This window comes from Macaca thibetana, chromosome 18 (genome assembly GCF_024542745.1).
Source record: "Macaca thibetana thibetana isolate TM-01 chromosome 18, ASM2454274v1, whole genome shotgun sequence".
NCBI lineage: Eukaryota > Metazoa > Chordata > Mammalia > Primates > Cercopithecidae > Macaca > Macaca thibetana.
Genome location: NC_065595.1, coordinates 58,975,184 through 58,987,804, shown reverse-complemented (window position 1 = coordinate 58,987,804; position 12,621 = coordinate 58,975,184). Strand labels below are relative to the sequence as shown.

The following is a 12,621-nucleotide window of genomic DNA, read 5'->3' as shown; positions in this document are numbered from 1 at the left end:
AAAAAAGAAAAGATGTTGAATAATGGGGAAATTATTATTATTGGCTGGCTAGCCCAATAACCATTGCCAATCCCCTTTCCCTTGCCTGCCTTCACTATAATTGATAAAGTATGTAACTGGCAAATTACTTGCTTTCCCAGTTTCTCACTCCACCTGGGTGGCCATGTGACAGGGGTCTGGCTAATGGATGTAAGTGCAAGTGTTCCGGGAAAGCTTTCACTTTCCTAAAAGGGCAGATGTGTCTGGCCACACTCCTCCCTTTTCCTTCTTTGAACACAAATGTGTCATCTGGAACTGCAGCAGCCACCCTGGGTTTAGGAGATAACTAGCCACTGTGATAAGGATGGAATAGAAACAGACTTTGATGACACTGGTAAGCCTCTGCACCAGCTCTGGCCTACCCACCAGGAGAATTCTTATAATACAAGTTAATTAGATACAATTTTTCCTTACGGCACTGTTAGGTTTCCTGCAGCTGAAAGTATTCTTAATTGGTACAAGTGGTGTGAGCCCGATATTCTGGAAACAGAAAAGCAAAACAGTATTAATGTTTCTTACTAATGCATTAATAAAATTATCATAAATTACTTTCTAGGGATTACTTTCTGGGCCCTTTTAGTAGATAAAAACTCACAAAAGACCAATTTAAAATGGTAGAATTTATTTTAATATAATGATATATATGCGTCCACATATACTATTTTAAAAATAAGCATGTAAATTATAATCATTATAAAACATAAGTTAGCCCTAATATTATCAGAATAAAAGAGCACATATAGAAGTCAGTCTAACAGTGTTGCACTTGTCTTTTAAAGTTAGAATACATAAAAGATTTAGCACATTGTATTTTATTTCAGTTTCCATGTTATCATCATTAACTATAAATACCCTTAGGAATGTACCACCTTATAACTTACATTCAAATAGCCAACATTTCTCAGCAGTTATTAAAGTACCATTAAATCACCTAAAACGAATAATCTAAAAAAATACTAGTTTAAATTAAAACCCTGAGGAATTAAAATTTTTTTTACACAATAGTTTTGGTTAAGTGCAATTTCATGTACATACTACTTTAAGGATGTACTTGGTAAGGCATAGTAAAAATAAAATCTACATAAGTAACAATCTAATACTATATTTAATTTGTTGCTACAAAGTTGTTTTGTTTCTCTAAAAAGTAGTTTTTGCATATCGTTCTGGACCTCTTCACCCATCTGCTGGCTTATTTGCCTTATATACAGTAGTTAAAATTTGTGCACTAAGCTGAGCTGCCTTCACAATTGTTGTTCAGACAAAATGCACCCGAAGAACTACATGTTAAGAGAGTTCATGTCCATGCTCAACCATGGCTTGCACAAACTGCTTGAAGACACGATCCATGTAAGTGGATTGCCTTGGCCAGATTCCCTCCAGAAAACCAATATGGCCTCCATAAGAAGTAAGGACCAAAGCAACATTAGGATTTTGCTTAGCAGTTTCTATTGGAATAGCTTCAGCCCAAACAGGGTGGCAATAAGAGAGAAGAAGGAGAGAGAAAAATATAATCATTAAGTTTTTGTTAGGAAAAGCATATATCTTTATCATGTCTAATAAACAGAAATCAAAACACCATTATATAAATATATGTAATGAGCATAGTTAAATGGAATGAGTCTAATTTATATCAACTATCTATATTCTTATAACAGTTTGTATATATGGTCATATACTTGCACAATCATTTTGGGAAGAACCAATCCAAGATTTAATCATAACACAAAAGTACACATCAAGTCTTATTTTGAGAAATTAAAGTAAGACAATTCAAGGAATGGTGAATCCTCATAATATGCTATAAAATTCCCACTGAGGCGTTACAGCAGGGAAAACAACTAAGCTTAGCACCTTTGTGAGAGTTAGAAATTCATTAGCTATTATTTTGATCAACTTTACATGATGTGGCTTGGCATGGTAGCTCATGCTTGTAATCCTAGCATTCTGGGATGCCAAAGTGAGAGGATCACTTGAGCTCAGGAGTTCGAGACCAGCCTGGGCAACATAGTGAGACTCCGTCTTGAAAGAAAGAAAAGAAAGGAAAGGAAGAAGAAAGAAAGGAAGACAGGAAGAAAGCAAAGAAAAAGAAAAGGAAAGAGAAAGACAAAAAGAAGAAAAGGAAGAAAGAAGAGAAAAGAAAACAAAGGAAAGAGAGAGAGAGAAAGAAAAAGAAAGAGGGAGGCCGGGCGCGGTGGTTCACGCCTGTAATCCCAGCACTTTGGGAAGCTGAGGTGTGTGCATCATGAGGTCAAGAGATCGAGACCATCCTGGCCAACACGATGAAACTCTGTCTCTACCAAAAATACAAAAATCAGATGGGTATGCTGGCGTGTGCCTGTAGTCCCAGCTACTTGGGAGGCTGAGGCAGGAGAATCGCTTGAACCTGGGAGGTGAGGTTGCAGTCAGCTGAGATTGTGCCATTGTATTCTAGCCTGGCGACAAAGTGAGACTCCGTCTAAAAAAAACAAAAAGCTGGGTGCGGTGGCTCATGCCTGTAATCCCAGTACTTTGGGAGGCAAAGGTGGGTGGATCATGAGGTCAGGAGTTCAACAGCAGCCTAGCCAACATGGTGAAACCCCGTCTCTACTAAAAACACAAAAAATAGCCAGGCATGGTGGTGCGTGCCTGTAATCCCAGCTACTTGGGAGGCCGAGGCTGCAGTGAGTTGATATAGCGCCACTGCACTCCAGCCTGGTGACAGAGCAAGACTCCATCTCAAAAACAAACGAACAAACAAAAAAAAGAGAGAGAGAAAGAAAGAACAAACGAATGAACTGTATATAATGTTAGATTCCTCAGGCCAATTAATGGCTGTATTAAGGATTCAAAAGTATAAATATAATTTATATAATAAAAACATATAGATAACAACAAAAACGAATGAAATTCTCTTGAATGGTAACAGTGTTTATCTCTGGGCAATGAAACATGGGTGCATTTTTCCTTTTCTTCCTTCTCTGAATTTCTATTTATGGTAAAGACAAAGGAAAAGTATTTAAAAAACATAGTTGTGGCCTGGTGCAGTGGCTCACACCTGTAATCCCAGCACTTTGGGAGGCGGAGGCAGGCGGATCGCGAGGTTGGGAGATCGAGACCTCCTGGCTAACATGGTGAAACCCTGTCTCCACTAAAAACACAAAAACAAAATTAGCCAGGCATGGTGGTGAGTAGTCCCAGCAACTCGGGAGGCTGAGGCAGGAGAATCGCTTAAACCAGGGAGGTGGAAGTTGCAGTGAGCCGAGATTGCGCCACTGCACTCCAGCCTTGGCGACAGAGCAACACTCCGTCTCAAACAAAACGAAACAAAACAAATCAACAACAAAACAAAACAAAAAAAATCTAGTTGCTGGCCGGGCGCAGTGGCTCATGCCTGTACTTAAAGCACGCTGGGGCTGAGATGGGTGGGGTGGATCACTTGAGGTCAGAAGTTTGAGACCAGCCTGGCTAACATGGTTAAACCCTGTCTGTACTAAAAATATTAAAAAATTAGCTGAGCATGGTGGCAGGCACCTGTAATTTCAGCTACTTGGGAGGCTGAGGCAGCAGAATCGCTTGAACCAGGGAGACGGAGGTTGCAGTCAGCCACGATTGCGTCACTGCACTCCAGCCTGGGTGACAGAGCAAGACTCTGTTTCAAATAAACAAAAACAAAAACATAGTTGCTGTATTTAATATAATTCACCAGTAAGACAGTCTTTTCTATTTTTTTTTTTTTTTTTGAGACAGAGTGTCACTCTGTCACCCAGGCTGGAGTGCAGTGGCGCAATCGTGGCTCACTGCAACCTCCGCCTCCCTGGTTCAAGCGATTCTCCTGCCTCAGCCTCCTGAGTAGCTGGGACTACAGGCGTGCGCCACCACACCTGGCTAATTTTTTTATTTTTTAGTAGAGACAGGGTTTCACCATATTGGACAGGCTGGTCTTGAACTGCTGACCTCATGATCTGCCTGCCTCGGCCTCCCAAAGTGCTGGGATTACAGGTGTGGGCCATCGTGCATGGCCTCGACAGTCTTTTCATATGCTCTATAAATCTACCTTGAGTAAGTATAAACTTTATTTTTTATTTTTTTTGAGATGGAGTCTTGCTTTTTCGCCCAGGCTTTAGTGCAGTGGCGCATCTCGGCTCACTGCAAGCTCCGCCTCCCAGGTTCACATCATTCTCTTGCCTCAGACTCCCAGTAGCTGGGACTACAGGCATGTACCACCATGCCCGGCTAATTTTTTGTATTTTTAGTAGAGACGGGATTTCACCGTGTTAGCCAGGATGGTCTCGATCTCCTGACCTCGTGATCCACCTGCTTCGGCCTCCCAAAGTGCTGTGATTACAGGCATGAGCCACCGTGCCTGGCTAAACTTTATTTTTATCTTTTTTATTTTGTATTTGTTTTTGAGACATAGTCTTGCTCTGTGGCCCAGGCTGGAGTACAGTGGTGCAATCTCAGCTCACTGAAACCTCTGCCACCTGGGTTCAAGCGATTCTCCTGCCTCAGTCTCCCGAGTAACTGGGATTACAGGTGCCCACCAGCATGCCCAGCTAATTTTTGTATTTTTAATAGAGACGGGGTTTCACCATGTTGGCCAGGCTGGTCTCGAACTCCTGACCTCAAGTGATTTGCCTGCCTTAGCCTCCCAAAGTGCTGGGATTACAGGCGTGCGCCACCCATCTGGCCTGAGTATAAACTTTAAAAGATATGAACTAAAGTTTTTTTTTTTCCTCCCATGCTTAGAGGTCAGTGAAAATGTTATGATATAAGGTCCCTAATGGATCAAAACCTGTCATGAGAAGTGTTTTGATTTCAGATACTGCCAAATCTTATCTCCCTAATTATGATAACATGGTTGAGGCCAGTGTGGTGGCTCACCCTTGTAATCTCAGCACTTTGGGAGGATCTTTGGGGCTAGGAGTTTGAGACTAGCCTGGGCAGCATAGCAAGACTGACCATGTCTTTACAAAAAAATGTTAAAAAAAAAAAAAAAAAGAAAGAAAAAGAAAAGCCTGGTGTGGTGGCATGCGCCTATAGTCCTAGCTGACGCTGAGGTGGGAGGACAGCTTGAGCCCAGGAGTTTAAGGCTGTAGTTAAACCTTTTTTTTTTTAGATGGAATTTCACTGTTGTTGCCCAGGCGCAATGGTGCAATCTCGGCTGGCTTATTGCAACCACCATCTCCCAAGTTCAAGCAGTTCTCCTGCCTCAACCTCCCAAGTAGCTGGGATTACAGGCGCGTGCCACCATGCCCGGTTAATTGTGTATTTTTTTTTTTTTTTTTTTTACTAGAGATGGGGTTTCAGCATGTTGCTCGGGCTGGTCTTGAACTCCTGACCTCAGGTGATCCACCCACCTCGGCCTCCCAAACTGCTGCGATTACAGGCGTGAGCCACTTCGCTCGGCCTGGCTGCAGTAAACTATGGTAGTGTCACTGGACTCCGGTCTCGGCGACAGAGCGAGATCCTGTGTCCAAAAAAATATATATATAAAATGTGATTGATGCAATAATTACAACTTCACAACTTGGGCTGAGTTTTAGGGGCAAATGAGCTAATTAAAGGTAACAGCTTCTCTACCCCACCCCCTTGTAAGAAGAAAAAGGAAGCTAAAATTCAGTGTAAGACAACTGGGGTCTTCTACAAACTGACTGTTTAGACAATGCTCTACATTTGACCCTTCGCAAGACTCGAAAGAATAAACCGATAGCCCTAAAGCAAGGCTCAAAAAGCTAAATTCTTATCAAAAAGTGGTCCTGACTTCATGTCCTTAGCTAGCCACATCCGTCCCAAGGAAAAAAGTGAACATCTATCTTGGGATCAGGTGTGGGAACTTAAGGGGGAATGGCTGATACTATTTTTGCTTTTCCTTTTTCACCAAACATTTAGAGTGTTTCATTTGCCTCTAAAGGAATTATCAAGAGCCTAAACTTCACATTCTGGATACATTCAGAAATTTCTAACGCTGAGAATTACAGTCATATCAGAAGAACAACAGGCTGGGCCACATTTGAGTCATGTGAAAGATGCTAGCTGCCTGTTCTCTCAGACTGCAGACAATTGTCCACTATTTCAATGTGGCAAGACTATTTTAAAGGCTTGGGAAAGAATAGAAAATAATGAGTTCAAACTTCACCCAAGTGGGTAAGGTTAAAATGTTGGGAATTTTTTGTTGGTAAAAAGGTCAGTGAAATATAAAAACGGGTAGAGAAATACCAGACTTCCTTAATCCAATGAAAATATGCTAAAACAATCACCATGTAAGTCAACTGATATTAAAGTTCACAGTTTCATTTTCTAAATTGTGGTCAAGGCCATAAGTTTCAGCTTCTAAGATTACTTGTCATTAATCATAAATCACACAATAAAATAGGATCTTCTGGAGAAATAATAGGTAATTTAAAAATATATACATATATATACACACACATTGGGGATTTTCTGAAAATTTCACAACATATGTGTTATGTTTATAGTTAGAATCATTTTTTAAATGAAGTATTTGGGGAAAATGGTTTTAATGTATTGAAAGGAAAGAGAGAAAAAAATTTTTGTTTTTTCTTTCGAGATGGAGTCTTGCTCTGTCGCCCAGGCTGGAGTGCAGTGGCACGATCTCAGCTCACTGCAACCTGCACCTCCTGATTCAAGCAATTCTCCGATTCTCCTGCCTCAGCCTCCCAAGCAGCTGGGATTACAGGCATGTGCCACCATGCCCAGCTACTTTTTGTATTTTTAGTAGGACGGGGTTTCACCGTGTGGGCCAGGCTGCTCCCTATCTTTGTCATCAAATTTCATATTTCTTGACATAAGCAAGCAGGAAAGTTGGCCGGGCATGGTGGCTCATGCCTGTAATCCCAGCACTCTGGGAGGCCGAGGTGGGTGGATCGCCTGAGGTCAGGAGTTCAAGACCAGCCTGGCCAACATAGTGAAACCTCATCTCTATTAAAGATACAAAAATTAGCCAGGCATGGTGGCGGGCACCTGTAATCCCAGCTACTTGGGAGGCTGAGGCAGGAGAATTGCTTGAACCCGAGAGGCAGAGGTTGTAGTAAGCAGAGATTTTGCCACTGCACTCCAGCCTGGGTGATAGAGCGAGACTCCATCTCAAAAAAGAAAAAAAAAGAAAGCAGTAAAGTTTAGGCTGGGTGTGGTGGCTCACGCCTGTAATCCCAGCACTTTGGGAGAACCAGGCAGGCGAATCACCTGAGGTCAGGAGTTCAAGACCAGCATGGCCAACACGGTGAAACCCTGTCTCTACGAAAATACAAAATTAGCGAGGCATGATGGCGGGTTCCTGTAATCCCAGCTACTTGCGAGGCTGAGGAGGGAGAATTGCTTGAACCCAGGAGGTGGAGGTTGCAGTGAGCCGAGATCATGCCTTTGTATTCCAGCCTGGGTGACAGAGTGAGAAAGAAAGCAGGAAAGTTTATTTCTGAATAATTTTCTTTTTTTAAGAGACAGGGTCTCACTCTGTTGTTCAGGCTGGAGTGCAGTGGCATGATCATAGCTCACTGCAGCCTCAAACTTCTGGGCTCAAGTGATTCTCCCACCTCAGCCTCCCAAGTATGTGGGACTACAGGCGCACACCACCATGCCCAGCTAACTAATTTTCTTTTATACAGTATTCCAGGGAAAAGGAAAGAATGTTTCTCTTCAAATATGACCTTCTAGTCCAAATATGCTTCACTAATTGAGATAATCAAAGCCACTGTGTTTATAAAGTCTCAAGTTCTTTTCCAGCTTAAAAGGGAAGAAAAACTTCAAATTTTTCTGTATAGGAACCTCAGGAAGAAGAGGCAAGTGATGACAATATTCTCTTGAGGCAAAAAGACTGTAACATAATCTTTCCAAAGAACAGTGTATTTGATAAGAAGGAAAGGTTATAAAAATGAGAACGAGCAAAACAGTGAGTCATAATTTGTTCTGAGCTTCTCACAACGGACTAGATAAGGGTCTGTGAAAATATTTAAGTGATCTGAGACATTTAGATACTATGTTATGAGTATCTAGTTTTTTAAGTAATGGAAATGACACATTTTCTTACTACTATATTTTCTTAAAAAGAACAATATATTAAAAGTTAATTCATGTCAAAATATATAGAAATATGTTAATTTTACCATGACTGGGTGAGAAAACATCATCCACAGAATTTAGACACAATACTGGAATTCCTACTGACGTCAGTCTACGACTTGGACTGGCATCAGTATAATAATCATCAATTGTTTGGTATCCAAACATGACTGAAGTGAATCGCTTATCAAACTCTCTGATGGATTTAGCCTGAAACACAAAAACAAATTATATCTAGTCTTGCCTCAAAAGAAGAAATAAAAGTATTACATAAAGTTTCTCTCCTACCTTCATGACATGATCCATATCAACTTGTTTTACAAACATATGTCGGTGCCTGGAACGAAAGAATTTCAGAAGTAAAAATCAAGGTCATTCCAACTCCATCATACTAAAAAGACTTAAAAACAAACTACTAAACAGCCTAGCACAGGGCACAAAGTTGGCACTCAATAAATATTTGCTTAATCAGGTATGGCAAGATTAGTATAATAATGTTTGTGCTGAAGATATTTTCTTCAAGTACTTTTTTTTTTTTTTCTTTTTTGAGACAGGGTCTTGCTTTGTCACCCAGGCTGGAGTGTAGTGGCATGATCACGGCTCACTGCACCTTCCATCTCTGGGCTTTAGTGATTCTCCCACTGCAGCCCCAAAGTAGCTGGGACTACAGGTGTGTGCCACCACGCCCCACCAATTTTGTGTTTTGGGTTTTTTTTTTGTATTTTTTGTAGAGAGAGGGTTTCGCCATGTTACCCAGGCTGGTCTCGAACTCTTGGACTCAAGGGATCCACCCTCTGCGGCCTCCCAAAGTGCTGGGATTATAGGCATGAGCCACCTTGCCTGGCCTGGTAAAATCTAATCCAGTGTTGGATGTCAACTTCCAGGATAACTATGGTTTTCAGTAAGTCATGTGCAAATCAACAGTACTTTTCAAGTTTATATTTATTAATTCACTTAAAAGTATGTGTAACAGCTCATAAAAAAAAAAAAGATTATGTGCATTGCATGCCTGTATCAAAATATCTCAAGTACCCCATAAATATATACACCTACTATGTACTCACAGAAATTAAAAATTTTTTAAAATTAAATAAAGAAATAAGCAAACACGGCCGGGCGCGGTGGCTCAAGCCTGTAATCCCGGCACTTTGGGAGGCTGAGACGGGCGGATCATGAGGTCAGGAGATCGAGACCATCCTGGCTAACACGGTGAAACCCCGTCTCTACTAAAAATACAAGAAAAATTAGCCGGGCGAGGTGGCGGGCGCCTGTAGTCCCAGCTACTCGGGAGGCTGAGGCAGGAGAATGGCGTGAACCCGGGGGAGCGGAGCTTGCAGTGAGCCGAGATCGCGCCACTGCACTCCAGCCTGGGGCACAGAGCAAGACTCCGCGTCAAAAAAAAAAAAAAAGAAATAAGCAAACAGAAACATCTCTGCTGGGCGTGGGGCTCAGGTCTGTAGTCCTAGCACTTTGGGAGGCTGCGGTGGATGGATTGCCTGAGTTCAGGAGTTCGAGACCAGCCTGGGCAACATGGCAAAACCCCGTCTCTACAAAACATAAAATAATTAGCCAGGTGTGGTGGTATGTGCCTGTACCCCCAGCTACTTGAGAGGCTGAGATGGGAGGCTCACTTGAGCCTAGGAGGTTCAGGCTGCAGTGAGCCGTGATCACACCACTGCACTCCAGGGTGGGCGACAGAGAGAGACCCTGTCTAAAAAAAAAAAAGAAAGAAAGAAAGAAAAAAGAAAATACACAAACAATTCCAGAGAAAACTAATGCAAAGACAGTATTTTGGTAGTATAAGAACTGTGAGGGCTGAGATTATCTAAGTGAACTGCATTATCCTGTCTCTAAAACATACTATGCTCATAAGCACACCCTTAAGCAGCCGTATTATTCAGCAATGAAAGTACAATGAAAGTACTTAATACATTGCTTATTATGCAGAAAAGACTTAGGTATTATTAAGATTAGCAACAAGTAGAAATCCAGGGAAACAGCCCATCACACACTTAACACATTCCATACTAACATTTTTAGTCTTTTAGAATAATTTAAAATGGTGATTAGAATAGTAACCTTCAATAGTGTGTCTTCACTAAAAATGGGGCACATACTTTAGGGGTTGTATAAGATAATCCACTGGGGTTCACAAAGGAAACATTACAACTTTTAGCTATATTTTTAACTTATGCTTAAATTTTAACTTATACTTACATTTTTTATTTATATGCATTTACAACAAAGATAATATTTTGGTACAGTAGTAAATTTATTCAGTGTATAAATACATATACATATATTGGTAGTATTATGCTTTAAACTTTTTTATTGTTGGGGCACGTAATCAAAACATTTGGAGACAACAGGATTTTTTTTTTTTTTTTTTTTTTTTTTTTTTTTTGAGACAGAGTCTTGCTCTGTCACCCAGATTGGAGTGCAGTGGCATGATCTCGGCTCACTGCAACCTCCGCCTCCTGGGTTCAAGAGATTCTCCTGCCTCAACCTCCTGAATAGCTGGGACTACAGGCGTGCACCACCATGCCTAGCTAATTTTTTTGTATTTTTAGTAGAGATGGGGTTTCACCATGTTGGCCAGGATGGTCTTGATCTCCTGACCTTGTGATCCCTCCGCCTCGGCCTCCCAAAGTGCTGGGATTACAGGTGTGAGCCACCGGGCCCAGCCCTGGAGACAACAGATTTTTTTTTTTTGAGATAGAGTTTCGATCTTGTTGCCCAGGCTGGAGTGCAATGGTGCAATCTTGGCTCACCGCAACCTCCACCTCCCAGGTTCAAGCGAGTCTCCTACCTCAGCCTTCCTAGTAGCTGGGATTACAGGCATGTGCCACCACGCCCGGCTAATTTTGTATTTTTAGTAGAGACGGGGTTTCTCCACGTTGGTCAGGCTGGTCTCGAACTCCCGACCTCAGGTGATCCGCCCGCCTCGGCCTCCCAAAGTGCTGGGATTATAGGCATGAGCCACCGCGCCTGGCGAGATAACAGATTTTAAAGATGACTCACTTATTAACTGAAGACTGAAGGCAGGTTGTCAAATAGTAATTAAAAAGCAGCCAGTTCAGTGGTTTCTCCAATGACTCTGAGCAAGCGAAGGTGTTCCAACCAACGGAAAAAGTTGCAGCTGCCATCAAAGGAGTTTTAGACCCAATTTTGCCCAGGTAATTTAGAAGCAGCATTCTAAAATGGGGAGAAACAGGAAACGCAGTGATTAATTTGTTATATCACACAGGACATCTATTTCTAACTATAGACTTTATGTTAACTATGGAGAAGAAAAATATAAACTAGTGTTTAAGTCCTCTACCATGGAAAAGCATGCAAACATCTTCATTCTTTCCTTATATTCATATATTTATTTGTCTTGCAGTCAACTATGTGGTGAATGGGACAAATCATAGTTATTCCTTATATGTGGATCCTGTGAAGTCAAACATAAGAGAAATCCACCCTAAGAGAGGTTTTCAAATGTGACTGCATGCTGGAATCACCCAGAGTATTTTTTTTGTGTATGTGTGTGCTTTTCTGAGAGAGTCTCGCTCTGTCGCCCAGGCTGGAGTGCAGTGGTGTGATCTCAGCCCTCTGCAACCTCCACCTCCTGGGTTCAAGCGATTCTCCTGCCTCAGCCTCCCGAGTAGCTGGGATTACAGGCATGCATCACCACGCCTTATTAATTTTTTGTATTTTTAGTAGAGACAGGGTTTCATCGTGTTGACCAGGCTGGTTTTGAACTCCTGACCTCAAGTGATCTGCACACCTCGGCCTCCCAAAGTGCTAAGATTACAGCCTTTGCACCTGGCCCTGTTTTTCTTTCTTTCTTTCTCTCTCTCCTTTTTTTTTTTTTTTTGAGATAGGCTCTGTAGCCCAGGCTGGAGTGCAGTGACATAATCACACCTTAGGGCAGCCTTGATCTCCTAGGCTAAGTGATCCTCTCACCTTACCCTCCCCAGTATCTGGGACTCAAAAAAAGAACTTTTTTTTTTTTTTTTTTTTTTTTTTAATAGAGATGAGGTCTCACTATCTTGCTCAGGCTGGTCTCTAGCTCCTGGGGAGTTTGTAAATGACTACTGATGTTTCGATCTTGTTGCCCAGGCTGGAGTGCAATGGTGCAATCTTGGCTCACCGCAACCTCCACCTCCCAGGTTCAAGCGAGTCTCCTACCTCTCAGGGTCTCACCCTGAGAGATTGTGAGTTAACTGGTCTGGATCGCTACCCTAGCTGCCAAGGATCCTTGCACCCTGTGGCAAGTTTCTAAATCGCTCTCTAGTCTAGACTTTCTGAGCTGTAAGTAACTTGTTTTCTCTTTCTATTCCTGTTATTTGTCCTTATTTCCTAACACATATTTTCTTCTTTTCTTTTTGTTCTATTAATTTTCTTGATTCTAGGCTAATTCTATTTTGGTAAGAGAGACCATAATCATGTCTAATCTACATAAACAATGTTGAAAATCTAAAGTTTAACGCTGCCAAGTAACAGGATGATATCCTAATTGTTTCTCATTATATTTTTTTG

At 41.7% G+C, this 12,621-nt stretch overlaps 1 protein-coding gene across 5 annotated transcripts in view; it reads right to left on the bottom strand.

Moving 5' to 3' along the window:
• Positions 1–28: 28 nt before the first annotated feature.
• The window catches only part of ABHD3 (abhydrolase domain containing 3, phospholipase), a 47,023-nt gene continuing 34,430 nt past the window's right edge, over positions 29–12,621 (bottom strand). For 2 of the 5 annotated variants that reach the window (XM_050767663.1, XM_050767667.1), the window contains 4 exons: positions 11,116–11,289; positions 8,383–8,431; positions 8,139–8,304; positions 645–1,496 (listed from right to left, as the gene is read on the bottom strand). In XM_050767663.1, coding sequence (XP_050623620.1) covers positions 1,324–1,496; positions 8,139–8,304; positions 8,383–8,431; positions 11,116–11,289 — 562 coding nt within the window. In that variant the 3' untranslated portion in view covers positions 645–1,323. Of the gene's footprint in view, positions 520–644; positions 1,497–3,362; positions 3,668–3,869; positions 5,486–8,138; positions 8,305–8,382; positions 8,432–11,115; positions 11,290–12,621 lie in introns of those variants that run through there. The other 3 variants (XM_050767666.1, XM_050767665.1, XM_050767664.1) reach the window with 3 other exon arrangements.